Source organism: Tamandua tetradactyla, chromosome 9, assembly GCF_023851605.1.
Source record: "Tamandua tetradactyla isolate mTamTet1 chromosome 9, mTamTet1.pri, whole genome shotgun sequence".
Lineage (NCBI taxonomy): Eukaryota > Metazoa > Chordata > Mammalia > Pilosa > Myrmecophagidae > Tamandua > Tamandua tetradactyla.
In genome coordinates this window covers 11,853,098-11,881,087 of record NC_135335.1, presented here as the reverse complement: position 1 = coordinate 11,881,087, position 27,990 = coordinate 11,853,098, and the positions used below count along the sequence as shown (strand labels likewise).

At 45.3% G+C, this 27,990-nt stretch overlaps 3 protein-coding genes and 1 long non-coding RNA gene across 12 annotated transcripts; 2 read left to right on the top strand and 2 right to left on the bottom strand.

The window, feature by feature from the left end:
• Positions 1–11: 11 nt before the first annotated feature.
• Positions 12–11,964, bottom strand: HNRNPUL2 (heterogeneous nuclear ribonucleoprotein U like 2). Its single transcript, XM_077115951.1, has 14 exons — positions 11,337–11,964; positions 9,132–9,267; positions 8,755–8,831; positions 8,410–8,549; positions 8,018–8,108; positions 7,808–7,920; positions 7,323–7,586; positions 7,005–7,127; positions 6,476–6,604; positions 5,773–5,941; positions 4,398–4,598; positions 3,271–3,344; positions 2,908–3,015; positions 12–2,784 (listed from the first exon to the last, which is right to left on the bottom strand). The coding sequence occupies exons 1-14, from the start codon at positions 11,905–11,907 to the stop codon at positions 2,704–2,706; spliced, it is 2,277 nt and encodes a 758-aa protein (XP_076972066.1). The 5' UTR covers positions 11,908–11,964; the 3' UTR covers positions 12–2,703.
• TTC9C (tetratricopeptide repeat domain 9C) lies at positions 11,358–18,963 on the top strand. Of its 8 annotated transcripts, none has more exons than XM_077115964.1 (4): positions 11,358–11,405; positions 13,607–13,866; positions 16,324–16,506; positions 18,612–18,963. In XM_077115964.1, the coding sequence occupies exons 2-4, from the start codon at positions 13,629–13,631 to the stop codon at positions 18,704–18,706; spliced, it is 516 nt and encodes a 171-aa protein (XP_076972079.1). In that variant the 5' UTR covers positions 11,358–11,405; positions 13,607–13,628; the 3' UTR covers positions 18,707–18,963. The 8 variants fall into 8 exon arrangements, with proteins under 8 accessions (XP_076972079.1, XP_076972080.1, XP_076972076.1 ...); XM_077115965.1 differs by lacking the exon at positions 11,358–11,405 and adding an exon at positions 12,351–12,375; XM_077115961.1 differs by lacking the exon at positions 11,358–11,405 and adding an exon at positions 12,861–13,032.
• Positions 18,964–20,947: 1,984 nt separating this feature from the next.
• ZBTB3 (zinc finger and BTB domain containing 3) lies at positions 20,948–24,657 on the bottom strand. 2 transcript variants are annotated; one of them, XM_077115950.1, is made up of 2 exons: positions 24,048–24,086; positions 20,948–23,926 (listed from the first exon to the last, which is right to left on the bottom strand). In XM_077115950.1, the coding sequence occupies exon 2, from the start codon at positions 23,873–23,875 to the stop codon at positions 22,331–22,333; it is 1,545 nt and encodes a 514-aa protein (XP_076972065.1). In that variant the 5' UTR covers positions 23,876–23,926; positions 24,048–24,086; the 3' UTR covers positions 20,948–22,330. The 2 variants fall into 2 exon arrangements, with proteins under 2 accessions (XP_076972065.1, XP_076972064.1); XM_077115949.1 differs by lacking the exon at positions 24,048–24,086 and adding an exon at positions 24,366–24,657 and having other exon boundaries at positions 20,949–23,926.
• On the top strand, positions 23,864–27,691 carry LOC143646703 (uncharacterized). Its single transcript, XR_013157590.1, has 3 exons — positions 23,864–23,946; positions 24,599–25,030; positions 25,419–27,691. It is a non-coding gene; the product is annotated as an uncharacterized LOC143646703 (long non-coding RNA).
• Positions 27,692–27,990: the final 299 nt, after the last annotated feature.

Here is a 27,990-nt window from a genome sequence, read left to right as displayed (position 1 = left end):
GATAGGGTGAATTCAATCCAAATGGTTATTTATTCTAAAACTGGAAGCTACTGTGCCTACATTTTTGCCAGAATGTTGCAATGAGACAGGGGATAAAAGTTACAGATGTAAACAATGACACAAGTTACATTTTTTTTTTAAATGGTAAAACCCTTTTTTACTGGCCACTTCCAAGAATGCTTTACAGGTTTTGTAAAAACATTTACAGGCTTCATGTGGTGTTTGTTTTTCTCGCAAGCATTTCCATCTACAACAGCTACAACAGACGTCTGATAAAACACTAAACAAGTCTTCTAAGGAAAACAAGGCTAGGGATCCCTCCTGTTACCATAAAACACATTTCCCCCATAACATTGTTTTTCATAATAAAAAGACAGACAGAAACAAAACCCAGACATCTACTGTTGTTGCAAGTGATCTCTTGGACTGAACCAACAAAGATGTGGCAGTTTCACTCTCTACCTACCTAGAGAAACAGCTTTTTTTTTTTTTTTAAAAAAAAGGACTTTCTGGTGTCAAAAATTAACAGCAAGTATCATCCCTTAATCCCCTGAAAATCCAAAGCTTCAAAGCAGTTTAAGCTCTAGCCTTCTGCCCAAGAGCCCTAGCACCCCCAATCCATTTCAGAGCCTATAAAAAGATGCTCTTCACTGGAGGATCAACATTTGAAAAGGGGTAGCAACCTCTGCCTCAGGAAATTCGATTTTCTATTACATAATTTGTCCTAAAGGAATTTCTTTGGGCTCTAGTTTTTACTTCCTTGCTCTGACACTGAGCAAAGCTTTCTCAAACCCTCTTAATAAAAATAATTAAAAAGTTAGTGGGTTACAGTAAAGTTCATGCAATCACTTCACCCACTGCCACACACAAATCCATTTGACAGCACCTCCACGAAGCAGGCGCCAAGAGCAAGGATATCATGATGAACAAGCAAATTTATCTCCTACCAGCCCCCTGTTCCAGCCTAGAGGTCAGAGGGACTTGTGGAGAAGGGTGTGTCAGCAAATGAGAATACAGGGCCAGAGTGAAGATCTGCGCACCTAGAGAGGACCTCATGGCAGGAACAGTGGGAGGCAGAAAGATAAAATCTCAGCACAAAATTTCAAACAGAGAACTGCCCAGGTGAGGAAATGGAAGTGAAGCATTTTCTAAGAGCACAACCCAAAGTTTAATCTCATTAGGAAGTGCGGCAATATGTGATATTTGCCAAGTAAGCTCTTGGCTGACACAATGCTGAGCACATAGATGAATTAAAAGTGAAGCTAAATATTGAAATAGCATTCCCATAGCCTACCCATATTCTTGAACCCAGCAACCGAAGTTGGGAGGATGTTGGTAAAGTTACAAACCCAACTGTCCCAACTGAAGTCTCATAGCAACTTGGCTTAACTGGGCTCTCAGGGGGACACACAGGGAAAGCACCCCCAAAGGAATCCTCCTGTCTCAAGGAGTCAAAAGGGGCGCTCCCTTTCATGCACACATTTACACACGCTCACACTCACTCTTCCCAAATTTCAGCAGCCCCTCTGAGCTGCCGCCCACCCACTCCCGCCCTCCCCTTTTCTATTCACTCTCTACCTGTGTATCAAAAAAACCCAGCAGGGCTCATGCCCTCCATACTGTATAAAATAGTTGCTATTCTCAGCACCTGGGCCTGGTAGCCCACACCACAGGATTCCCCTATATACATATCCTGCTGCAGTGAAAAGAATCCTGCTGCGTTTCTGTGTGAGCTGAAACCCTGAGAAACGATCCTTCTCTTGTACTGTAAGAGGACAGATACTCTAAAAGAGATGATTTCAGGACCTCCCGCTTGGCTCAACCTTGGAAGACAGGGACTACAGAATGGCAAATCCCAATCTTCAGGCTGAATCCTGCAATCCCATTCTTCCCCAAGATTTCAAGGATATTCATTAAAGGGTTCTATGGAAGAATAAGCTATTCTGTTCCACAATCAAGAACAGTCCCCCTGCCTCCTTGGCCTGGGAATCCTATATAATAGAACCACCAAACTGGCAGACTCCATGCCTCACTCAAATAGCATAAAGGCAAAGAAAAGTGGAGGCAGGAACATGTTGGCCTCCCAGCCCTCTAGACCAGATATCCCAAGAGGGAAAGGTTGGTAAAGAAAATACAAACGGGTAGTTGGTGCAAGTGATTGATAAGAGCCAATCGTTTATTTTCACTGCCCCAGTCACAAACTCTCCCTGTGCCCCCACTCCTGCTTGCTCCTACCTGCTATGGAGAGTCCCCCTGCCCCCACCACTGCTTCCCCACCCTCCGTATATCACCTCATCACTCTCCCTTACTTGGCTGCCAGTTCAGCTGCCTTAGAAGGTCAGAAGGGTGACATTTTCAGTTATTTTCCTGTTCAACTGCAGAGTATGAGACAGGCAGCCCTAAGTGCTGCTTTCTGCGCAAATGTTTTTTGATTACAAATATCTAACTAGGTTTGAAATGTTTTTATAGAATAAGACAATATTCTTTTCAACAAACTTTAAAAAAAATTTACAGTTTTGTTGTTTGTTTTCACCTCCCCCCTCCCCAACCCCTGCTTGCGCACCACCCCCCCACCCCCACTTTCCCTCCCCGGCAGCTCAGCCCCACCCCGACAGCCCCTGTTTTCCTTGGTTGTGTTTTGGGGGGTGCCTGGCACCCCCAGAGATTCAGCTTCATGGCTGATAGGCGACAATGGCAGGGGCTTCACCGATACCCTTGGTAACCGTAGTAGTTCCTGTAGTATCGGTCTCTGTCCTGGGGGTGGTGGTAGTAGTAATTCTGCCACTAGAAGAGAGGGGAAACCCCATCACTTGGAGCCAAAGCAGACTGAGGATGGAGAGGCGCATGACATATCTCCCTCTAGTTCTGCCCTCTTTCCCTCTCTACCTATCCCAAGGAGATACTTACATCCCGATTGTACTGTCTGTAATAGTCTCTGTATCTGTTGTACTCATAATCTCGCCCGTAGAATCGATCATAGTCCCCCCTGTATCGATCGTAGAAATTACGGTAACCCTGAGAAAGGAGAGAGAAGGCACAGACATAGGTCTTTAGCATTAGGTCCCTCTCCCACCCCTTGTGAAATGATATATATTAGCTTGACATTATAAACAAGTTTAATGTTCCCAGAATAAATCCTTCCAGAGGAACACATTAAATGGGCAAAACCCTAAGGCACTGAGAAAACAGTACAAACCACTCTGTTCCCCCAAGCCAATAAGAATGGCAATCACAGCCCAGAGGGAGGAGCAGAAGGAGAGCTGCACTCACCCCTCTGTTTCCAGACTGCCCCCAGTACGGCTGCCCGTAGGCCCGGTTGTCGTAGCCTCGGCGCTGCCCGCCCACTGGAAAAGAAAGGGAGAGCGCGCTCAGATAGCAGCGGGCGGGTCCTGGCTCCATGTCTGAGTGGAAATCAAAAAGTTGGAGCCAAAGGCAATTCTAGGGGAATAGGAGGCCTGCGCTTCTGTCAGGCTTATACAGTGTTTATTAAAGCACCAGCCAGGATTTTGTAAAGTCTCAGGGAGAAGGGCAGAGGAATGGAGACACAAGAAAACCAAGCCACCTTGCTTTTGAGGCTCCCTAACTCTTGCAAAACGTTTAAGATGGCAAAAGGATACATGGCAAAGTTGGAAACGTGAGTTTAAAAACTGCCATTAACAGAATCACAGACTTTCAGTCCTGGAAGTGATCTGAGAAATCATGCAACCCACACTTATCATTATATGCAAATGAAAAAAACTAGATAATAAGCTAATTGAGGTAAGGAATTATTTGTATAACCCGTGCCTAGCACACAACAGGCACTCAAAATTTTATGGACTTATATGTATACATGCATATATACATACACACATATTTTTAAAAGGCAGTGAACATACACTGCAGATTTAACTAGCTAGACATTCAAGGGGAAACCTATTTCCACTAATTTGGCTTTATAACCTAAAAAGCCGTTCAATTTTTTAGAAAATAGAATGATAACTGAATAATGCATTCATTATCTGGGCTACATAGTTGGGTAGATCTACCAGTCAAAGCAGCAAGAAAACTTTAGATGAGAATCTAATTTCACTGTCCAAATCCTCAGCTATACTGGAACAGCAAAATGAGAAACCCATATTTGAAGATGAAAACGAGACAGACCAGAAGGCTCAAGCATCACTCTTCAAGGAAATAAATTATAAAAGTAACTAACTTTCATTGAAGAATTATAGGGAAAACATGAGAATTGGGGGGTGGTGGTGGGGGAGACCCAGGAAGAAAAAAGCTCTATTATGAAGGCGCTTCCTTATTGGTAGTAACTTGACTTGGTTTCCTTGGCTTTCCCCGTAGGTCCTGCCTGTAATCAGCACAAAGAGCAGACTGAGGCTTGGGGCTGGCAGGTCCCCAGGACTTACCATAGCCTTGGCCTCGGCTTCGGTTCTGCCGGTTGCGCTTGTTTCGATTGTTCCGGCGGTTTGTTCGCTTCTCAGAGGGGGGCAGTAGCTTCCTTGCCTCTTCCTTGTACTTAGTGACAATGGGCTGAGCTTCTTCCTTCTCCAGCTCCCCATATGTTACCTCATCTATATAGTCGCATTTTTCAGGCAGAGAAAAGTTGGCTATAAGAGTAAGAGAGAAGCTTGTGGGCCTGAAAAGTGCATAGATGGGTAAGATCTCATTATGAAAACTCTATTACAGGAAGAATAAAATTTTCTAACCTATCTACTGATGCACAAATGTACTATATTTACAGCATCTCACATTTAAATAAATAATCAAGCTAACTTTCTCTACCTTAAGTTTTCCCTGAACTGTATTGTAACAGCCCCAGATAAAGGGCTATCTACAAACTGTAGATTTACAAGTTCTCAAGTAATCCATAATAAATTAGGAGTGAGGGTGGTTAGGGTTTTTTATCAGGATAGTAGCTGGTAGCCAGCAGCTAAAAGTAACTGAGAAAGTTTTGGTCTTGGTTAGATAAGATGCTATGAAATACATTTTTAAAAGAGACTTAGTGAGAAATTTACCCAAGCCTGAAAGCACCTACTTATCTGTACAAGAACAGAAAACAAGAGTACAAAGGGGTCTCATTTACCACTTGTACTTGATGGGTTGATTTATTTGCCAATTTCTAGACATCATGTTCAGAGGCAGAGTCCCAGTGTAATTCAGTTCTATGGGGCTCTTGTGATTCACAGACAAATCCAGTCAGCCCTTGGTTTTATAAATTTGAACTAAATTCTAAGAGGGTCTCAATATCATTTAAGGACTGGTATCATTTGTTCAGAGTGAACTTGGAGAATCTAGCTCATCGATGTGTAAATCAGCTTCCAAGTCTGGAGACTATCAGAATTTGAAGAGCTGGCAGATGATAGGGCAGTAGGGGGAATTACACTATTTAACTTCCATAAAGGCAGAGCTTTGTTTCAGCTAAAAGTCCAGGACAGTGCTGGACAAATAGTAGACACTCCATGAATATTTACTGAATGAATAACTGGCTCAATGAAGCCTCTCCTTTGTTTTTCTTCTTTCTATTTATTTATTTTCTTTTTTTCCCCCCTTTGTGTTTTAATTATCTTGCGGTCTATCACAACTTCCCTTTTTGTAGCTTATCCAGAATGAGCCAAGGGGCTACTGCTTCCCCATTTGTTTATTGCAAGTGCTCACACCCATTAAGTTGTTCTTCAGATTTGATTTAAACTTAAGCTGGAGAATCATGAGGTGTTAAAGAGTCTCCAGTCAGGTGCACGCTGACCAGGGATAGGATCCCTAACTTGTATAATTTTAGCCCACCTTTCATTTCCAACATTATGGACTCAGGCACATCATCTCCCTCCACTTCCTTCCTCAACTCCAGCCTCTTCTTCCAGTCTTCCTCATTAGGGACAACCACCACCACTTTCCGAGAGAAGGTCTTGAACAGCAATAGTTTCCGCCGCTGGCCAGAGTTGTACACGTTACACTAAGCATAGGAGGAAATAAGAGATGTTTTGGTAATAAAACTTATCACTCAAATTCAACCAAAACACTGAGCATCTTTTAAAACGAGGCATCAGATTAGAGCACTATATACGCAATTTCCTGTAATTCTTCAAACTCTCTACATGATAGGTATTACCCTGTTTTGCACATGAGGGAAAACTGAGGCTGAGAGGCTAAGGGACTTGCCCAAGGTCACAAACACAGTAAATGGTGGAGACAAGAATCCAAGTATGCTCCAATGCTCTTCCATTGCCTCTTTTATCTATATTATAGTCTGGATCCCTATGCTTTATGGCAAAAACACTAACAAGGAGTTATCTTTTAATTCAAAAAACATTATAACTGCAACAGTTGGTCATGATTAGGTGACTTGATTCTCTTCCTTAATTCTGTCTCTCTCTACATATATAGTCGACTTTGAGGCTAAGCAATTTCATCAGATTAAATGGATGCCAAAATTTTCACCTTTCAATCTCCTAAAATATCAGGTTTCTTTTAAATGTCTGAACCATACCTGATCGAGAATGAAATTCCTCTTTGTCCGGGAAGCTATCTGGACCAGCTTACTAAGGCACTGGGAGGCTTGCTGAACTAAAAGGTCTCGACTTTTGGGGTCCATCTCCGGCTCTTCGGGACCCTTCATCTGATGAGTTCATGAGAAAGTGAACAGAAACATAAAAAGTTATACAACTAGTTAAAGTCCAAGAATAACTGGTAAATGTCACCTCTCTAAACACCAGAACTATCACACCAATTCATTCCTGTTCCTCACGGCTATGGATATTGTCTATTTCCTGCAAGAGTCATCATCAATCCCAATTCCAGATTTTCATCTGCTTTCAGAAATATGACATTTGACATCACAGAGAAAAAAAAACACCCACCTTAAACACATACTGACGAAAACTCTTTTCTCTCTACTGGGGGGGGGGGGCTTGTTCTCAGACATTGGAAGAACTAATTCCACTAGTGAAAGGTTACAGGAATTTACTGGTACCTCCAGCACAAATACTACAGCTGACTAATCTTCCCCAGCAACTCACCCTCATTTGACTGAGCACAGTCTCAGCTCCCAGAACATTGTATCTTTTCTCAGGGTTTTCTTTTGCATATTTCAGTGCCCACTGGGTCTTTCCGGATCCAGGCAGTCCCACCATCAGAATCACCTGCATGTAAACAGAACCAGAAACGCAGTGAAAAGTAAGTGAACGTCCTGTTTATTAAGCCCGATTTAAGAACATTTTCCCTTGATCTCATCAAGCTTGACCCAGTAAAGTTTTGAGAAAAAAAGCCCTGGGGAGGCATACTAACCCACCATTTCAAATCATGAGCATGAGATTTTTGCATCTTGACTGACATACCTCACAGTCCTCTATGGTCTTGGGGGGAACTGCAGTGCGCACACGCTCCTCGACAGGCACAACATGGATGAACACAAATTCTTCAGGTGGTGGGAAAAAGGGCTCCTCCTTCTGACCAAAATTTAGTTCTACAACACAATTTTTGCAGAGGACATGGGGTAGGAGGGCCCGGTCTGCCAGGGATTCCTTGTTGATCCGGAATGCCACGCCCAGGTCTTCTCCATTCTTGGAGAAGGAGAGTTCTACTTCTTCAGTCTCAAAATTCTACAATGACAAAGGACACATGCACTCATGGAGCTTATAGGGTTTAAGGTTAGTTAAATCTTACAATGCAACCTTTCCTACTCAGGCTGTTACACAATGCAATTAAATAAGTAATGCATGAAATGCACAAATGTCAGCAGCTGATGGGAAGCACACAAGTGAATTCCCAGTGCCCTTAATCTACTCCTTGCTACTGATCCACAACTTTCCCAAGAACTTACAGCAAAGCAGCCAATGACATCATTCTCCCCAAAAGTCTGGCCAAATTCCTCAAACTGTCCATTTTCTGCCTTAAGTCCTCGTCCATCAAAACCATAAGAAAATTCATCCTCACCTAGAATAGTTGAAAAATTAGTTACCTACACCCAAACTTTCCACAGAGTAAGCAATATGGTAGCAAGCACTAATGAGGAAGTTAAAAATAACTTTACCAAGCTGTGGATGGGAAAAATCAACAGACCACCCAACTCGAAGGAGAGAAACCTCTGTGCAACCTTCTTTCATTGGGAGATTCTGGGTCACCTGTCAAGTCAGAAAAGGTACTCTTACATAATCTAACCAACTCAGGAGCAAACCAAGTTAAAAAGGCAAGATATTTATAGTAAATAGAGTAATATCAACAAATATCCCAACTCAATATCAGAATAATATCACTGAACTAAAACCAAAGTTGTGGGGGTCTATCTCTTTATTGCTGAAGCTAAGGTTATTGTTAAAGCATGGTACCATCTTCTGTACTAATAAAATACTGATGGATAAGGGTCCAGGGCACATTAGCTTAATGCATTATAAATCAATAGTCTTAACAGGCTGTACATGCTACCTTGGCCTCAAAGCAGACTTTCCCCTTTGCCACACCATAAGTGCTTCTTGCCCCAGACCAAAGAGTAGGGAACTTCTCTGAGAAAAGTGGCTGCCCTCCATAGCGGTCCTTGCTCACTTGAAAATGGAGATCCGAGGTATCTGATAAAAAAAAAAGCAATCAGTTTACTTCAATATCCAACGCTTAAAAGTCGCCAACCAAGCCCAAATATACTCAGTTGCGGAGAATAGATACAAAGTTTCCCATGTACTAAATTTCAGAAGTTGCAGGCCATAAAGTTTTAATCTCTGAAATCATTCTTAGGAGATTAGTTAAAACCCTCCAATCTGTCTGCCTTGTACATACACGTGTCCAGGTTCACAAGAGTTTGATCTTCTTCTTCATCTTTTGCCTCTTCTTCGGCTGGTGGTGGAGACTTTGAGCTATACATATGAGAGAAAAGCAAATACAATGTAACCAAAGCCCTCTTCTTTGAGGGGTGTCTGCATGACATCATGTTCATTTTGAACTATCAATAATTATAAAATCCCAGCAGACAGCTTTTTTTCAACAATGAGAGAAGGCAACAGGAGCTTCAATTTCGTAAAATCAATCTAAAATTTATGCCTATAAAAACCTATTCCATTTTTAATCCACCCCTCCTTCCAGACTCTCTAATCAACATCAGGTATAGCGATATCAGAGCAGACACTCCCTTCAATGAAAGGGACTGTTTCCCTCACCGGCTGTGGTAAGCCTCCTCTCGGAATTCATAGTAAGCTCGGCCATGTTCATCCTTCTCATCCCGCTGTCTCTTTACCCCCCGCCGCTCACCATCTGAGCCTGCTGGTTTTGACTTTTCACTATCTTGGTCATCTCCTACAAAAAGGAGGGAAAGAAAATCAGCAGCTTTCAAACTGGAGAGTAGAATAAGCTCAGAACCAATAAAAACTAAAGGAGGGGGTTTGAATATTTCAAAATAAAAAGTTGGAAAAAAAAAACCCACAAAAACTAGAAGGGGGATCTGATTATGTGTCTAATCAGAATAGCCAGGTTATTCCCACTGCACATACAGAACATTTTATTTCCAAAGATCATCTTCCTGTCATTGGCTGGGATTTTATTTAAAATATAAAATAGAACACATTGGACATTATGCGCTAATTACAGCAAGCGTAGATAAAAACTGGACAATTTTTGCATTCTAAATTTAACTGCTTAAATCAGGTCAAACGTGCAGATTTTCCCATCAACATGACATAAAAGTCTTTTTTTAAAAAAGTTACAGGTTAATTTAATTTTGACTGACTGTCAAATTTAAACTAGGCATTTAATATATATTTTTCAATACTTCCCCACAGCTCCATGAAAATAGAAACACCTAATGCTTTAAAAGTTTGCCTTTCAATTTTTAAAATGCATAGCCATGGTTATGCAGCAAATGGACTCAAGTGCATGGTACAAAGCAGCATTTTTTATCGTGGATCTTTACTGAAAGTTGCAAAAGGAAACCATTAAGTCACAAGAGACCCATAAATAATACTGCATCCCTCTGCACAAAATTTGGGGCAGAAAGGTGTTGTATATTTAGCAACATTCTTTATAAGAAGAAAACACCTGGAATTTTTCCTACTGCACAAAATTTGGGGCAGAAAGGTGTTGTATATTTAGCAACATTCTTTATAAGAAGAAAACACCTGGAATTTTCCCTTAGGTTTTTGTATTTTACGACACTAAAAAAGTTTTTAATAATTGATTAAAAGCACTGCTTTAGTCCTCAACATTTTTTATCTGCTATCTGGGATACACATAAGTCAGAGGTTATGTAATGGGGTTTTCGTTCCAGGACATACGACAAACAACCTGCAAGTTGCAAGTGATTGTTGTAGAGTGGATTCCAATTATACAATACTCAGGAGTAACCCCCTAAAAATGTATTGTAAGAAGAACTAAGGCAACCCACTTAATTTTAAGACTCTAGTTTTCCTTCCTTACTCTGACAGAAACTGATATGGATGGATCAGCCCTAATCATGAAATCACTTCAAAACTAGGGAGAAAGGTCACAAACGCCCTGGGGTGACTCCACTACCGAATTCTCTTCTACAGGGTTACTCAAGGGACCCACCAGCACCTCAATCATTTCAATTCCGGAAGTCAGGGGCCTGAAATTTAAGAGCTCGGGCAAGTGTACAGCAGATCTACAAATATGCCCATCCAGTGAATCAGTGGGAAGATGAACATTGAAAAAATAACAATGCAAGCAAGGAAAATACCTTAGCCAAGCAAAGTGAACTAACATATTCTCAATGTACCAAGTTAATACTTTCTCTTCAGTAGTTAACTATTAAACCCAAACACTTTCAGACTAGAAGCTCTCTCTGCTGCTCAAGCAGGAGCAAGATTGGATTTCCCCGATTCTCTGGGTGGCTCAACCTCTAGTAACGGGCTTTTGGTGGACAGGGCTTTGACTGATTTAGTGTATTGCTTGATATTTTTACGGGGAAAAGGAAGCCCCCAAACCTAAATAGCCAGATAGCCCAAAGACCTAAGCCTCCAACTGTCGGTCTGGCTGTCCGTGTCACCAATTTCTCATCGCTCAAGGCTTTGGAAAACATAACCAGAACCGCGGGAGACCGCTCCACAGGTAGCTCACAAGCAGTTCGCATGCAAAAATCACTCTCTGCCATCCACCACCGTCAAAGAAACAAGTTAGGTAGGAATCTCCCTCCTGTTGAGAGCAGGGCCACCAGAGGCAGCCAAAATCTCTCAGAACGGCGGGTAGAGGATGAAAGTCACCTCCCCTGGGAAGTCCCAGCAAAAGGCGACTGGAATCTTGTACTTTCAGGCAAGTAAGAACAAGAGATCGGATCCCGCCACGCAGGGCGCGGTGCGGGTTCACGGGCGCACGGGGCAGCTCGGAGCCGGGCTCCGCTGCCAGCTCCTCACCCTGTTCCTCCGCGGCCTTGTCACCCGGCGCCTCGGATCCCGGCGTCTCGTCCCCGCTCCGCTCCTCGGGTTCGTCTTCCTCCCCTTTGCTGGTGCCCTGCTCTTCGCCACCATTTACCCCACCTGACCCTGCCGTGGCCTCCGCCGGCTTCTCGGAAGCTTCGGGCTCGGCCGCGGCCTCCATGGCTGCGGCCTCCATGGCTGCCTCCTCCGGGGGCTCCGGCGGCGGCTGCGCGGCCTGACCCGAGGCCTTGGCAGGGGGTGGTTCTTCGTCCTCGTCCTCAAGCAGCGCCTCCTCGTCCTCCTCGTCCTCCTCCTCGTCCTCCTCCTCCTCTTCGTCCTCCTCCTCGTCTCCACCCGGGCCGCCGCCCGACGCGGCCACAGGCCGAGGCTCCGCCTTGCAGGCCCCACCGGGCCCGGCCCCGCCACCGCCAGTCTCGTCCTCGAGCATCTCGGCGTCCAGCGCCTCCTGCAGCCGCTGCGCCAGATCCACCTTGAGGCCGCGCGAGTCCAGGCCCCGCCGCTGCAGCTCCGACCGCAGCTCGGTCACTTTCAGCCGCTTCACCTCCATCGCCGCCGCCGCCTCCTCCGCCTCCCGCCGCCTCCTCCCCTGCGAACCGTCGACCGAACCCGACCGCGCAGGCGCTGCCGCCGCCCGCCTCCGCCTCACGCGCCAGCACTGAGCCCGCGCGAGCGAGCGAGCGCACGCACGCAGCGCAGGCCGCGCGCAACCTCCGCTACGTCGTGTTGGCCTCGCCTTCCCTCCCCCTCCCCCCCTCGCCCCACCGAGCTCCAAACAACGCGATGGGGAGCTCCTTCCCTTCTTCCCGCCCCTCGCTGTCCCCTACCGCGGCCACGCCCCTCCCTCCTCCTCCCGCTCCCTTCACCTCGCTGCCCGTGGTTTTACTGCGCAGCCGCGCCGGAGCCTGAGACTGGAAGGGTTGACTGCGGCTCAAGTGCTTCGTAGCACGGAAGCGCTTGCGCGCCCGTCTCTCCGTACTTCCAGCCGAGGGCTCTGCGCAGCCTCCCGGAGTCCCTGGTCATACGCCCCTCCCTCCCTCTCACTGCCCTTACTCCCGTCTGACTTCCATTTGCAGCCCTGCACTGTCGTTTTAGAGCTTGCTCGTGTGTCTGGTTCTTCCCCAGTGTTTATGCATGCAGCAGCTTCTTAAGAGTGGAACAAAGTATCGTTCTCCACTTGCTAAAGAAAAAGCTATAAGGGAAGTTTGTTTTTCTAATTATTAAACTAAAAGGGCGCTACAGAACCAAGCAGTACAGAAACCCCTGAGCCTCCTCTTCTTTCAAGGCCTCGACTTCTGCCTAGCAGCAAACACCCTGGCCCCGCCTTTCTTCTCTCCTATTGGCCTGCTTGAATCGTCATCTTTAGTTCTGATTGGTCAGCCGTGGGCCTGGGTTTTCCCAATTGGTGGAGCTGCCGGGGGACTTTTTCGGGTTGGTCCGTAGGGGGAGGCTTGAGAGGCGGGGTCGTCTCGGCGGATTACTTTTCCGGGGCCGCTTCTGATTGGGCGCCGAGGCGCAATGCGCGCGACTCTTGCGACAGGAAACTGTCCGGGGACTAACTCGTTCCTCGCCGTGCTCCCGGCCAGTCAACTGAAGTCCAAGAGCAGACTTTCGGGCTTGGGTCTTAGCAGAGGACGAGGCGCTGGCCGCGAAGCGTGCTGGGCTGGCGACTGAGGTGCACTGCGGCCGGCCTAGCCTTGGGCCGGGTGTCGGTTGGCACCGGCCTCATTCACCGTCGCTTGCTCAGCTCAGAGCCCAGGCACCAACAGATGACTGTACTGGCAGATAAAGGACTGGGAGGGAGGAAAATCCCCTCTGCTTTTTTATTTTTAGCAGTTGTCTCCGCCTACTCCCTTCCACTTCCAGGTCAGGGAGGTGTGTCCAAAACAAAGGAGGACGCAAATTCAATTGGTTTTCACACTCCTTAGGGCCTGTGCTTTTGAGGGGGAAATCTCCTCGATTGCAGATCACCCTGTTTAGGGAATCACTTCATCTTTGGCTTTCTTACTCCCACATCCTCTCCCTAAATAGTTTCCCGCATTTGTGGGGCTTGAGAAAATCTGCAGAGAGGAGAGGAAAGGGCTGCAGTAGAAACTAGGCAAAGGTCCCCTCCCGGGGCCTGGTGGGCGGGGTGAGGGGGCTGCCTGAATAAGGGTAATTTCCTGGCTTCTTAAATCGGGAGCTAAAATCAGTTACTTTCCTCCCATCCCCAGAGCCTTCAGTTGCTCTTTCGCTTTCCAATTCCCCAGGAGTCCAGGGCGACGAGGAATTATGGAGAAGCGGCTGCAGGAGGCTCAGCTGTACAAGGAGGAGGGAAACCAGCGCTACCGGGAAGGAAAGTACCGAGATGCCGTGAGTAGGTACCATCGAGCCCTGCTTCAGTTGCGGGGTCTGGATCCGAGTCTGCCCTCCCCGATACCTGATCTGGGACCTCAGGGCCCGACCCTCACACCTGAACAAGAAAGCATCCTGCAGAGCACCCAAACAGACTGCTACAACAATCTAGCTGGTAAGAAGAGGGCTGGAGAATGGTTGCAGAGTATCCGCACACTGTCAGGCACGTGAAACTCTGTTAACGTCGGGAACAACAGTGACATGCTTTTTTTTGCACTGTCACCCAATGATTCTGGCGTGAGTTTGAAACTTATTTCCGATCCGTTAGGGCTCTGATTAGTTTCTTTAGAGCAGGGCTTCTCAAACTTCATCTAGAGAGTTGATTAAAACATAAGGGCAGAGATTCCCATTTAGTGGGTGTGAGGCTGGTCTTGTGAATTTGTTTCTAAAAAGCTTCCAGATGATGCTGGTGGGCCTTCGACCCTACAGTAACTAAGCTTTAGAGAATTTTGAGTGCTCTGGAGAAAATACCAAATTTATGCTAGGGCTTTGTTTCTCTAAGGAAAATTTGATATTTGGGAAAGAAGCCACTTCAGTTGGTGGTGTAAGCCATCTGTTTTCGGTAACTTTTTTTCGTTTTCCTCCTTCCCATAAATCAGCTAGATGGTAACTTGAATTACTGGTAACTTCTATCTCTCTTTTTTTCTTTTGGGGTGCATGGTCCAGGAATCGAACCTGGGTCTCTCGCATGAAGGCGAGCATTCTACCATTGAAACTTCTATCTCTTTTAAATCAGTAAAACTGTTATATTAGAGAAATAGCTTTTCACAGATTCCCAGATAGGTGTTGGCTTGCCTGTAATGTCTTAAGGACCCTTGGGGGCACTTTTGTTTGAGGCTTTGCAATACTGAGACAATTTGTGAAATGTGGCTGAGACCTGCCTAAGAGTAACCTCCAGAATGACCTCTGTACTGTGTTTGAAGTCTCTTAGCCATACAGTTCTATTTTATTTAAATTTCCGCCTTTTGATCCAGGTCCTTCTCCAAAAGCATTGCTGATTAACACTTGGTAATAATCCCTTAGCACCAGGGAGGCTTATCCCTGGGAGTCATGTCCCCTGTAGGTGGATGGTAAAGTATAATATTTACAGGAGAGAGGCCAGACTTGCAAAGCATTTTTAAAAATGTGCCTGTTATATATTCCTCCCACTTAGGGACTAGGATGCAGGTTCTATTTAATCAGCAGGTTGTCTCTGGTTCCTCTTATTCCCCATTCCTGGCTGTGTGCCTGGGCATGGTCAATGATCATAATTAGCTGTGAAATGAATAAAGCGAGGGTGATGGATTAGTTGACCACTAGGGAAATAGCTAAGTACAAACCATGTGACCACTTGGTGGGGATGTTGTGGTAGGGATACAAATATAAGTCCAGGCCCTTGATTGTTCTTATCAGCCCTGCTTCTCAATCTTCTCAGCCCCATGATTAAGTAATACTGTAATTTCAAATAGAAAATACATTTCCCTTCTTAATACAAGGGAAGAACATTGTCTTGAACATTGCCACCTAAGCAGTTTTGTATTTCGAGGTCCCATTAAATCATCCGAGGGGAGAGCGAAGCAATATATCAACATTGAGAATGATGGTGATCTTGAAGTTAGAGAGTCCTTGGTTCAAATTTCAGACTCTACCTAGAAGCTGTGGGAGCTTGAACAAGTTTCTTTAACTCTCCGAGCCTCAGATTTTTATCCTTTAAGTGGAGATGGAAATGTTGCTTCCTATTGCAACGGAGCTCGAAGGATATTAAGGAATGATGAGAAAAAAAAGAAAGGAAGAAAGAGAAAGACACAAATGGGCTCAGGGGGTCTGAAGCTTGAGTTTACTTCAGACAGACTTCAGACAGTTTTATTCTTAACCAGATCCTGGTTATATACCATAGGATGTCAATAGGCATGCATGCATTTCCTGAGGGAGCAAAGTTCTTATCTTTCAGTGTTCTTCATACTTAACATAACCATTTGGGGTAAACATTCTCTTCCTCCCAGACTGCTCTACATAACAGTCTCCACAGTTTACTGCCGCCATCCTGAAGCCAGCTGCTTCCAACAAATTCTGCAGGTCTTGTTTTAAACCCTTGGCTTCTACATGGAAACACATATTTTATAGGGTTGAGCAGTGAATAAGGTAGTACTTGCCAAGCACAAAGCACAGTGCTTGCTTATTTTCTCACACAGTTAATGGCGCCTGTTGCTAGCAGAGCTGCAGTACAAGAACTGTGGCGAAATGGGGGATTCAGGCCAAAGAGGCTTGGGAACAATAGACACAATGAGCGTTTTAAATACATTTTAAAGAGCATTCTGGCCTGTTTTATAGCTGCGCCTAACATAACGCTAGGTATGTAGTATGCATCCGGTAAATATTGAAGCAGACGTAAGGAATGGAAAGCTTCTATTCGCTGCTGCGTTCCCAGTGCCTAGAAGTATGCTGGCACATGATAGACACACTCCAGTGTTTGTTGCATGAGTGAATGCTGTTGGTATCATCCTATGTTGGGTATGGCCTTGAGCTGTTTGGTGGAATTTAGTATAATGAGGCCTTCCTTCCTCTTCTCTCATTTTTCATTTGGCTCCATTAGCCTGCCTCCTTCAAATGGAGCCAGTGAACTATGAACGAGTGAAAGAATACAGTCAGAAAGTCCTGGAACGACGGCCTGATAATGCCAAGGCCTTGTACCGGGCTGGAGTGGCTTTTTACCACCTGCAGGACTATGACCAGGCGCGGCACTACCTCACAGCTGCCAGCAACAGACAGCCAAAAGGTAAGAGAGAAGGGGCCCGACGTAGAAAGGACAATATAAAATTGTCCTTGGTTCAAATTTCAGATTCGACCTAGAAGCTGTGGGATCTTGGACAAGTTTCTTTAACTCTCCGAGCCTTGGGTTTTTATCCTTTAAGTGGAGATGGAAACACATATTTCATAGCGTTGAACAGTACTTACCAAGCATGAAGGACAAATAAAGTTTTCCTCCTGAGGGAGTATTTGTGAAAATGGGGTTTATTTTATTTCCTTTTATTTTTCAATTTTTTTGATTTTTGATGGGTGATACATTTACTTGATTCCCAAATGCCAACACTATTAAAGGTGTGCAATGAACACCTTTTTCTTGTTGCCACAGAAAAGCAATATTAGTTTTGTGTATATCTTCCAGAAATGTTTGTGCTTAAACAGGCATATGTATGTGTGCACATGTGTATAATATGCTCTCCTAGTGAAAGGGATTTTAAAGGGTTTTTCATGGTTTAGTTCCTAGCCTTTAAGAGCATAACTGAAAACCAAATCAAAAGGCTGGGCCCTTGATCATGGGGTTTGCCCCTATGCAACTTATTCCTGTAAAGGATAGGCTAAGCATACTTAAAATTAGGCTTAAGAGTCACCTGCCCCCCCCCTCCCCGAGAATGTCTTTTGTTGCTCAGATGTGGCCTCTCTCTCTAAGACAACTGGGCAGGTGAACTCACTGCCCCACCCCCCCTCCCGCCCACATGGGACATGACTCCCAGGGGTGTAAATCTCCCTGAAATCTCCCTGGCAATGTGGTATACAACTCCTGGGATAAGATGGGGCCCAGCATCAAGGGATTGAGAAAGCCTTCTTGACCAAAAGAGGGAAGAAAGAAATGAGACAAAATAAAGTTTCAATGGCTAAGAGATTTCAAACAGAATTGAGAGGTTATCCTGGAAGTTATTCGTATGCATTATATAGATATCCCTTTATAGTTTATGTATTGAAGTGGCTGGAGGGAAGTGCCTGAGACCCTTGAGCTGTGTTCCAGTAGCCTTGATTCTTGAACATAATTGTATAAAGATAAAATGTTTACATTGTGATTGTGTGATTGTGAAAACCTTGTCTGATGCTCCTTTTATCCAGAGTATGGACAGATGAGTAAAATATGGATAAAAAACAAATAATAAGGGGGGCAAATGGTAAAATAAATTGAATAGTTGGAAATATTAGTGGTCAGTGAGAGGGAGTGGTAAGTGTATGGTATATGAGTTTTTTCTTTTTATTTATTTTTCTGGAATGATGCAAATGTTCTAAAAAGTGATGATAGGTGATGAATACACAACTGTGTGATGAGATTGTGAGCCATTGATTGTATACCATGTATGGAATGTATGTGTGAAGATTTTGCAATGAAAATATTTAAAGAAAAAATAAGAGCGTAACTGGAATAGAATATAGATCCCATTGAGAAACTTGACAGTCCTTATTCTGTCGGTTCTCCAGCTGGGATCTGGGCTTTGCTGTAGCTATCATTTTCTCCTTTACTTCAACTAACTCCAGGTATGACCTAGAAAATGGTCAGGCTTACTGAGAATTTGAGACTTGTATTTGTTTCCAAGGCAAAAGGATATTGTAAAGCGGGTGGTGGACAGTTTTCTGTGTTGGTTGGCTCAACACTGAAAATTATCTACCTTTTTGCATTCTAGCTTAGATAGCTACTAGATGCTTGAAGCAGAGTAGCCTCAAGCATACAGCAATTCAGTAAAATCTCACTAATTTAAATGAATGGGGAAGGCCATTATGAATATAAAAATATAACTGTGAACCATTTGTTCATGTTTATGACCTTCAACTACATAGATTAACTGCCACTGATATGTGTAGATTCTTTAGAGGCTCTGCTATAAAAATATAATAACTTGTTCTTCAAACTCCCTTTCATTATTAAATTAGCAACTGGTACAGCCTTTGTAGGAATTAAAAAAAAAATCAAAATGAGCAAGATTTAATATTGCACAGAATAGTTGGGATATGTTCGGATCTTTAGTGAGGTGGAAAAACATGGGTATGGGATAACATTCCACTCATTTCTCAAGGTGGGATTGTGGTCTGTCACTAATTGCCTTCTCCATCTTCTTCAAGACACCAGTGTCCGTCGGTATCTCCAGCTGACACAGTCGGAACTCAGCAGCTACCATCGGAAAGAGAAACAGCTCTACCTGGGCATGTTTGGTTAACAAAGATGTGCCTCCACTGGAACTTAGATGGATCGATAGAGACCCATCAAAGGGAAACCAGAGACTCAGCAAGAGAAATTAACCCCGGACATCTGACCCACATGGATTTTTGTTTTGTTTCTGTCCCTGCACAAACGTTTCACTACTTACACAGGCTGTGTCTTTATTTGTCCATCCATCTTTTTATTTGTATAGCTTTCAATACATGTTCGCCTGGGTGATTTTCTACTGTGGGAAATACAACCAGAAAACACTGATCTGCTGTGGATGGAATTAATTTTATCTGTGGCATAGATTTTACTGATAGATGTTGTTAGACGTATTCACATTCAGAGACGAAGATAGCAGAGGATGAAGGAGATGTAAGGATACATTGAAAGGAGTTTCTAGCTTTGTTTCCTCAGTTATACTGTCTATAGACTGGGAAATAATTTTTTTTTGTGAAACAAAATTATAAATTGAGCCCAGATGTATTCAAATGAAAGTTTTGAAATCAGTCAGTATAATGTAACTGCCTTTGGTTAAGTCCTTACTCTCCATAATACTCTTCACACATAAAGATTCCTTTTCCCCTTATAGAAGTATCTGGTTCCTGTTCTCTCTCTGTGATTTCTAGTCCTTGCAATTGCTTATTCTCAGATCATTTATAAAGTACACATATATTTTGTACTATTCTGTCTTAAAGCCTATGGAGTCAAGCTCTTCAGTATTTAATAATCCTTTAGTCCTCGTGCCAAAACAGTATCTGTTCTAGTTTGCTAGCTGCTGGAATGCAACACACCGGAGATGGATTGGCTTTTAATAAAGGGATTTATTTTGTTAGTTCTTCAGAGGAAAGGCAGCTAACTTTCCTCTGAGGTTCTTTCTTACGTGGGAAGGCACAGGATGGTCTCTGCTCGCCTTCTCTCCAGGCCTCTGGGTTCCAACAACTTTCCCCAGGGTGATTCCTTTCTGTATCTCCAAAGGCCTGGGCTGAGCTGCGAGTGCTGAGATGATGTATGCGGAGCTGCTTGGGCTGTGGTACATTAAGCTCTCTCATTTAACCACCAGCCAATTAAGTCAAACATCATTCATTGCAGCAGGCACGCCTCCTAGTCGACTGCAGATGTAATCAGCAACAGATGAGGTTCACATACCATTGGCTCATGTCCACAGCAACAGAACTAGGTGCCTTCACCTGGCCAAGTTGACAACTGAATCTAACTACCACAGTATCCAACACAACATTTTAATTTTTAACAGGTACATAGCCATAATATGCTTGTTTCTCTAAAAAACATAGGAAAGTCAGATCACCACATCTTCTAGAAACAAGAAGGTAATAGGGCAGGATAAAAATAAATCTGTACTTTTACCTGTCACCCTGTATTTTGTAGCAGCTCAGACCCTTACAGAAGAGGGACACGCTGAAGAAGGGGGTCTCCTTCCTAGTGGCTTTTTTTTTTTTCAACAAAGAGTCCTCCATCAAGCCTTTTTATTGTTTCCACAATAGCATTTCTGTCTACAGAGAGCCCTAGTACCCTCCTTTAAGCACCTGATGGAAATGTCTGAAAGCTGTGTTGGGTGAGGTTGCAAGTTGCAGATCTGGTACAGTCATGGCTCAGGAGGAGGCCCCATCAGCCAAGCGCTCCTTGTCATTCCGTGTATTCCGTGTGGATAATACACTACAGAACAGATGAGACAGCACTGATCACCTTTATGAGTGGATGTAGTTAGCATGTATTAATTAGCATCATCAACACACAGAACAAACGTTTCAGGGGTGGGGGAACTAACTTAACAAGTATTCACAAATTCTCCTCTCAGTAAGCTACATAATAAGCTAAACATCTTTGTTCCAAATTAACTAGACTCCTCTTTGTACCTCCCTATATCCTTAAAACATAACCAAATAGATTTGCTTTCTACCAAATAATCTGAAGAAATCCAAGGACAGAACTAACAAAAGTATTGTATTCTTCTTTAAAGCTTCTTAAGTTTAAGCCTAGGTTGGCAGACAAAATTTTTCATGACTGCATATTTTGTTTGCTTTGACCTAGTTTTCCTTTCAGATTTTTTTTTAAATAGATTTGATGTTCAGTGATCTTCTGCATCAATGAGGAAAAACTAAAATGATACTTTAAAAGCTAATTTTAGGAATTTATTGCAATAATATTTTTACTAGTGCTGCTAGGAGATTGAGTGATCAGGCTTAACTTTTTTTTTTATTTCTATGCCCAGCTCCTAATACAGATGCTAATTAACAGGAAAATGGAGAAAGGTAAGCAGTCTGATGGGAGTTTGAGGTGTGGCAAGCCCACAAGATAAAAGAATCAGCTAGCAGATACCTAAATTTCTGTACATGGAAGCTTGTGGAAGGCAAATCTGCTCACCTTGCTTGTCCTTATGTTTTTCACACTGGATTTGAAGGTTTTTAACTGAAGACAAAGGATTTATAGTGCCTGTGAAGGATCATACATTGGCACATAAGAGACAGTTTAGAACAGTATTTTCCAAACTCATACCCACCACTTTCAGCATTGTACCACAAACACATAGTACCGTATTGCTATTTAGTCAATATTTTATTTAAACATTTTTGAAGGAATCTTTGGACAGAAGAACATGTTAAATGATACCATGGGGATGCAATCAGCAAAATCCAGCCTGGGAAATCATTAAGACAAATAACCCAGTTTCCCCAATCAATAAATTGCGAGGAATAAAAGAGGAGAAACCTATCAGTTAAAAGACTTAAGACATAAAATAAATATATGACTAGTTTGGATTCCATTTAAAAAAACAAAGTTCATGAGAATTAGGGAGATTTGACCAAGAAATACTGTCAATTGGAATGTGATAATGGTATTTGGTCTCTTTTTAATGAATCCTTCTAGAGTTGCATATTGAAACTGCTTATTGATGAATGGGGAGGGGGGTCTTTAGAGCACTTAATATCACTTGCCAGATTAAAAAGAAACAAATATATTTTACAATAAATAGTGCTGTTAGTATATGTCTAATTAAACCATCTTTGGAAACACTGGCTTTGGAGAAAGTTGAAATAAAAACCCAATGTGAAGGGCTATTTATCCAATTCAATCCAAAATCTAATTCTGAAAGCTCTACTTGGTCAAATGTCTGGTGATTGATGGGGCATTAGATACCAGATGAAGACATACACTTACAAATTTAAGAAAAGAAAACAAAATCCTAAACTAAAAATATATTTCTAATGCTGGGGAGGAAAGGATGTTCCTCTGAAAACTAAGTTACAGCTCATGAGCACCACCCCAAGTACCGAGGTCAGATTCCTAAAAGATCTAGAGAAGTATGAATGAATCAGAAGGCATGCAGGTTTGTGGAAGAAACCAGCTAACACCAGTTCAGACAGACAATTTCGGTGTTAGGTTTATGGTCCAGAATGTAGAGTGAAAAGTGGTTACACCTCGATAATTCCCAATACCCTTGGAGAGGAGTTGACTGGCCCATAAAGTCCTGCTGTCTGGCTAGAGCAAGAGGGAGAAAGAGCAGGAATCTTCATCCTATCACTCCAGCTAGGGGTCAAGAAGAGACGCCTCCAACCTTCTGTGCTGCCCCCTAACACTGGCAAGAGCAGGCCATCAGCGCACATTCCCCTATATGTTAGTTTTTGGGACCAAGTGCAAAATCTTTGGGTGGCCCACTGCCACCGCTGCTCTGTCTGTGTGCTGTAGGGGAGCTGGGGAGGGGCTGCACGCCCAGGACGGGGCCAGCCTCTGGATCTGGTTTGCTGCGCTTGGCCAGGTCCTCATTGTGGGCCTTGCGAATGTGGCGATAGAGGTCCCCTGATTGTGTGTAGCTGCGCAGGCAGTAGCGGCACTCGTAGGGCCGCTCACGCGTGTGCACTGTGGCATGTCGCCGCAGCGTGTAAGAGCACGAGAAGGTCTTCCCACATGTCTTACAGGTGGGAACATCCTCAGTGAAGACTCCAAAGTTTCCTGGTGTTGCTTCATACTCAGAAGGCAGGTAAAGTGGTTCATGCAGGGCGGGTGGAGCAGGTAGAGGCGAGGTCACCAGTCCTCGATGATACTGCCCTGGACCTGGCAGCAGATGGTAGGGTAGGTGAGGCTCTGAAGGTAGGAAGTGGTCACTTGGTCCCACCTCTTCTAGTCCTGTTGCCCCTGGCTCCTCAAAGGTCTCAGGCTGGTGGGGCTGCCCCCCATAGACTGGTCCTCCAGGTGGGAACAGTCCCTCAGACCCCGGAGGCTGTTCATCTGACACCTCTGCCTCCTCATCGGAGATCACAATGGCTTCTACTTTCACCTGGACAAGCTCAGCTTCTGCTGGGGCTTGAACCTGGGATGGAACTGGGGCTGGGGCTGGAGCCGGGGGATAGTAGCCTTGCAATGGTCCTCCGGAAACCCTTGGTTCTACCACTCTCAGGTTCTCAGGAGCAACATCAAGAGGAGCCAGGGGCTCCGCTGAAACTGTTGAGAGGACAGAAGGGAAGTAGCTTGTAGGAATGGTCTCTGTGGAGCTACTGGGGCTGGCAAGAGAGGCATCAGCCACTGGTGCGGGAGGTGGCCGCAGACGTGGGGAATCAACTTCCATGCCAGGCTGTGTAGTGTCAGCCCCACCGAGCATTGGTAGCTCATCTGGAGGATGGACAGTAAGTGAGGGGGCAGCAGGGCCTTTCCACTCCCCTTTGCCCCAATGGCCTGACGTCTCAGCAGATGTCAGTGAAGGCTGGGGACCACGGGATGTGCTGGGCAAAAACTCCAAATTAGGGGGCTGTGAGTTGGTTTCTTCCTCCTTCTTGGTACTGTCCGCCTCTGCCAGGGCTCGAGCCTGCAATCGCTGCTTACACACCTTAACGATGTCATTCATATGCAAGTAACTGGCTGCTGCCAGCACATCTTCCACAGGGGTATCTCCCCTCAGGGCCAGCTGGCCAGCATACATAAAATCCAGAAGGAGTCCAAAGGCTGGGGCTGTAACGATCTCATTATGAATACACACCAAATCCCTCTTGTCCAGTTCCCGCTCCTTGTAGAAAAGCTGGAAGAAGGGGCTACAGGAGGCCAACACAGCCCGATGGGCCAAGAACTGGGTGCTACCCACCATCACAGCGCAGTCACAAAGGAAACCCTGGGACCGCTGCTCTCGGAGACTCTGCAGCAGCTGCTGGCTGTGCTCTGGGAACTCCATAGCACCCCGCGAAGGGAGGGGGGCCCTAGAAAGGTCCCCACCAGTGGCTCCCTGGGAAGAGAGGACAGTAGGTTAGGGCAGGTAACCTTCCCAGCAATCTTAACCTCAGTCCTGAACTATCACCTGCCACCCCCAAAGCCTCTGGCAACACGCTCCCGGCCCCAAGACGCACGCTGAAGTTACTACCCTTCCTTCTCTTAGGTCACACCCAATTATCTCCTATTAGCTCCGCCTCCTCGCCCTAACCTTAGCAACACGCCCCGCCCCTCCAAAAGCCCCGCCCCGGAAGTCCCGCCCCTTAACCAGCCTCGGCTTCCTCGACGTCCACCCGGTAGCTTCCAGCGGCTCCTCCAAGTAGGAGTCTTTCGCCCCAGGCCTTCAGAGCGATGTTTCTACCCCCACCCCGGGAACTCCCTGAGCCTCTCCTTCTCGCATTCCAGGGGCTAAGGAGTCCTAGGGCGGAAACTAGCAGAGAAAGCTGAGCCCTCACCCATCACCGAGCAGCCACCGAGAGAACTCCGCCCTTTCTCGTCTCCTCAGTTCTAATTGGCTCGAACTCGCCTTCCTCTGTCACAGATTGGTTCATCGTTCACTGACCGTCCACCCGCTCTGGCGGGCGTCTCCGAGTGGGCGCTCGCGGCCGTCGCTCAGGGACATAAGCGCCGGATTGGTTGGCGCTCCTGTCCTAAACTTTTCCTTTTCGTCCCGCCCCCTTTCTTTCAGAGCCCACGGGATTGGCTGAGCTGCCACCTACCTGAGCCCGCGGGCGGGCGGGACCCGGCGCCCCGGGGTCGGTAACGAGGTCCGCCGTGGCGCGGGGGTTGGTGCGGGAGCGCACGCCACGTCGCCGGCGCAACGGGGGTGACCGGAAAAAGGAGACGGACCAACGAACCCGGGACCCGGGAGGCCCGGCGGTAGTCCCAGCTCTGCGGTAACCTCTCTGAAGCGCCTCTTGTCTCTTGAGGGTCTCTCCCTCCCTCAGAAGTCTCGAGAGCGCCCGCCGCGGCGCTCCCCCCTACCTGAGGGCTCCGCGCCCCGAGCTCCGAGAGGTCGCCGCCGCAGCGATGCCGTCGTGCTGCCCTCAGCCTGGACTCCAGCCCGACTTCCAGTGAAGAGGGCGGAGTGGCTTTCCCCGTGTGTGGAGCCTCCGGGCAGGTGCTGATGGAGGAAGGGGGGAGGGTGGCGTCCGAGCCCTAAAATATCCCAGGACCGGAGAGCGGGGCGGCTCCTTCTGAAGAAATCCTTGCGAGTGCCTGGACAGCCAGAGGAAGGGGCTCCGAGCGGGGAGTCAAGGGTTCCTGCCTCTCCTCTGACGTGTCAAAGAAAAAACTGCCCCGGCCGGTGTGCAGTCGGGCAAGGATGACTTTACCCTTAGTTTTATTCATAGTTCCCGTCGTGGGAGAGAGACAGAGCGAGGGAGGAGTGCTCGGTGCCTCCAGACAAAGGGCAGCCGGCTTAAGGGCAAAGCACCGGAGGGTGGTGAGGGGTTGATTACTGGGAGCCCGGAGTGAGTGACTGAGTTGCAATTTGATCACTTGGTAAGGGCGAAGAAGGCAAGGCCAGCAGCTTGGTCGCGAAAAAAAGAATTGGTTTTCATTGGACAATTTGGCTGGCTCTGGTTTTTGCTGGTGGAGGACAAGTTGAACCATGAGTTGAGAGATAACGAAAAGGTCAGTGGTCAGGCATCTTAAAAGAGAGTGATCTGAAAGGAAAATGTTAATCTAAAGACTATTATCATTCTAAGAAGTCGGTGGATAAAAAATTTCCTATTAGCTAGCAGTGTCTGTTGAGGTTTTTTGAAGCTAGGACCACGATGTTTTAGGTGGGGATGGCCATCGTCATGGTTGTTTTTTCAAATCAGGGCATATGTGATCCGAGTATTTTATCACACCTTTTAGTGGCCGGACAGTAGTATGTCCAGGGAGAAATGTAGCCGAAGTAAGCATGCTCTCCTGTCCGGAGAGTTTTAACATGCAGTTTTAACTTGCAGTGCCCTTTTAGAGCCCAGGGGAAAGGTCAGCTATAAGGTAACCTAGAGTCTGCGCCTTCAGGTTTTAGTTTTTAGTAACACCAAGTCAGGAGGGTAGGAGGGGAAATTGGAAACGTTAGTTTGGATATTAGAGGAAACTGACAATTGAAAATATCGTAATTGTTTACAGTGTGCAAGATTGCAGGATCCAGTTCAGTTTCCAGGTAGTTTCAAAATCATGCTGTTACCTGCAGTTTACAAAGTGGGTGCAACATAGTTCAAAGACAATAAACAATAACAGAATCAGATAAACCATAACAGTGTGCTATAGTTTTTTTACTGAGACACAAAATTTCCTTCGGTACTGCAGGTTACCAAAGGAGGACCTCGTTGCCCTCTCACCCCTTTACTCACCACAAAGCATCTCCACCTCGTTGGACAACCAAGCCCTCCAATCATACCTGACCAGAAAGAAGTAGGGACAATTCATCCCCTACCTTCCCTCCTTTCACTAGAGACATGCAGACCGCACTGGCCTCAGCCTCTTCAATATATTGTGCCCATTCTTCTAAGCCATACTATATTTAATGTATTAAGAATTAAAACTAAATTTTTTTAATTAAAAAAAATGTAAGAATTCATTAAGAAATGATCATTATATCTTGGGGTTTGCCCTTATGAAACTTATCCCTGCAAAGGATAGGCTAAGCCTACTTAAAATCAGGCCTAAGAGCCACCCCCAGAGAACTTCTTTTGTTGCTCAGATGTGGCCTCTCTCTCTCTCTCTCTCTCTCTCTCTCTCTCTCTCTCTCTCTCTCTCTCCCTCTCCCTCTCCCTCTCCCTCTCCCTCTCTCTCTCCCTCCCTCTCTCTCTCTCTCTCTCTCCCTCTCTCCCTCTCTCTCTCTCTCTAAGCCAACTCAGCAGTTGAACTCACTGCCCTCCGCCTTACGTGGGACATAACTCACACAACTCACACGAATGTAAATCTCCCTGGCAACGTGGGACAGAAATCCAGGGATGAGCCAGGACCTGGCATCAAGGGATTGAGAAAACCTCAACCAAAAGGGGAAAGAGAAAAATGAGACAAAATAAAGTTTCAGTGGCTGAGAGTTTTTAAATAGAGTCAAGAGGTTACCCTGGAGGTTAGTCTTATACATTGTATAGATATCCCTTTTTAGTTTATGGTGTATTGGAGCGGCTGGAGGAAAGTACCGGAAACCGTTGAGCTTTGTTCCAATAGCCTTGATTCTTGAAGATGATTGTATAAAGATAACTTTTACAATGTGACTGTGTGGTTGTGAAACCCCGCGTCTGATACTCCTTTTATCCAGGGTAAAAAATCCAGTTGAGTAAAAAATATGGATAAGTAATAGGGGCAACAAAGGTTAAAATAAATGGAGTAGGTAGAAATAAAGTATAAGAGGTATGGTATATATGAGTTTTTTCTTTTTTGTTTCTTTTGCTGGAGTGATGCACATGTTCAAAAAAAATGGTCATGGTGATAAATACACAACCATGTGATGAAAAAAAGTGATCATTATAAACCCATTACATACTTACATAAAATACCCTGTTCATCTCTGAAAAATAACAATGTTTTCCCAAACCAAAACGTAGGTAGTGAAAATAGCATTGTTTTAAATTGTTTAGCAATCTGTTTTATTTCTAGCTTAATATACGATAACTGGGTTCTCACATCTATTTGTACTTTCCATCTTTGGGACACAGGGGACAGACATCATCACAAGAGCCCCTCTTTAGTATCCTAGGCTGGCAAGACCATTCTATTGGCACGTGGTGTTTTCCAAAATCTTCCCTACCCCATGCTCATCATACAGTAAGTTATCCACCCTCCTTAGGTGGAAGTTCCTCTCCTTGAAACAGAGAGACTGGGACTACCAGGATGAAGGGATACAATGTGACTTCCAGGCTGAGTCATAAATGGGGATACAATTTCCACCTGGTACTCCAGGGATAACTGCTTTTAGAACCCAGCCACCTTGTAAAGAATCCCAGACCAGAAGAAGCGACCATATGTTGAATGTTCAAGCCACAACCACAGTTGGAGTTCCAGATAATAGCCAGCCTCAATTTGCCAGCTGCGTGGTTGATTCTTCTTTAAACTGGATCCTCGTGCCCCCAGTTG

Excerpts from the sequence above, each read along its gene's own strand:
- TTC9C (XM_077115964.1), top strand. The coding sequence starts at position 13,629 with ATGGAGAAGCGGCTGCAGGAGGCTCAGCTGTACAAGGAGGAGGGAAAC. Across the intron at positions 13,867-16,323 it reads CTGCTACAACAATCTAGCTG|CCTGCCTCCTTCAAATGGAG; the intron begins GTAAGAAGAGGG and ends TGGCTCCATTAG. Across the intron at positions 16,507-18,611 it reads CAGCAACAGACAGCCAAAAG|ACACCAGTGTCCGTCGGTAT; the intron begins GTAAGAGAGAAG and ends ATCTTCTTCAAG.
- HNRNPUL2 (XM_077115951.1), bottom strand. The coding sequence starts at position 11,907 with ATGGAGGTGAAGCGGCTGAAAGTGACCGAGCTGCGGTCGGAGCTGCAG. Across the intron at positions 8,832-9,131 it reads GAGGAGGCTTACCACAGCCG|CTCAAAGTCTCCACCACCAG; the intron begins GTGAGGGAAACA and ends TCATATGTATAG. Across the intron at positions 7,921-8,017 it reads TTTTTCCCATCCACAGCTTG|GTGAGGATGAATTTTCTTAT; the intron begins GTAAAGTTATTT and ends CAACTATTCTAG.
- ZBTB3 (XM_077115949.1), bottom strand. The coding sequence starts at position 23,875 with ATGGAGTTCCCAGAGCACAGCCAGCAGCTGCTGCAGAGTCTCCGAGAG.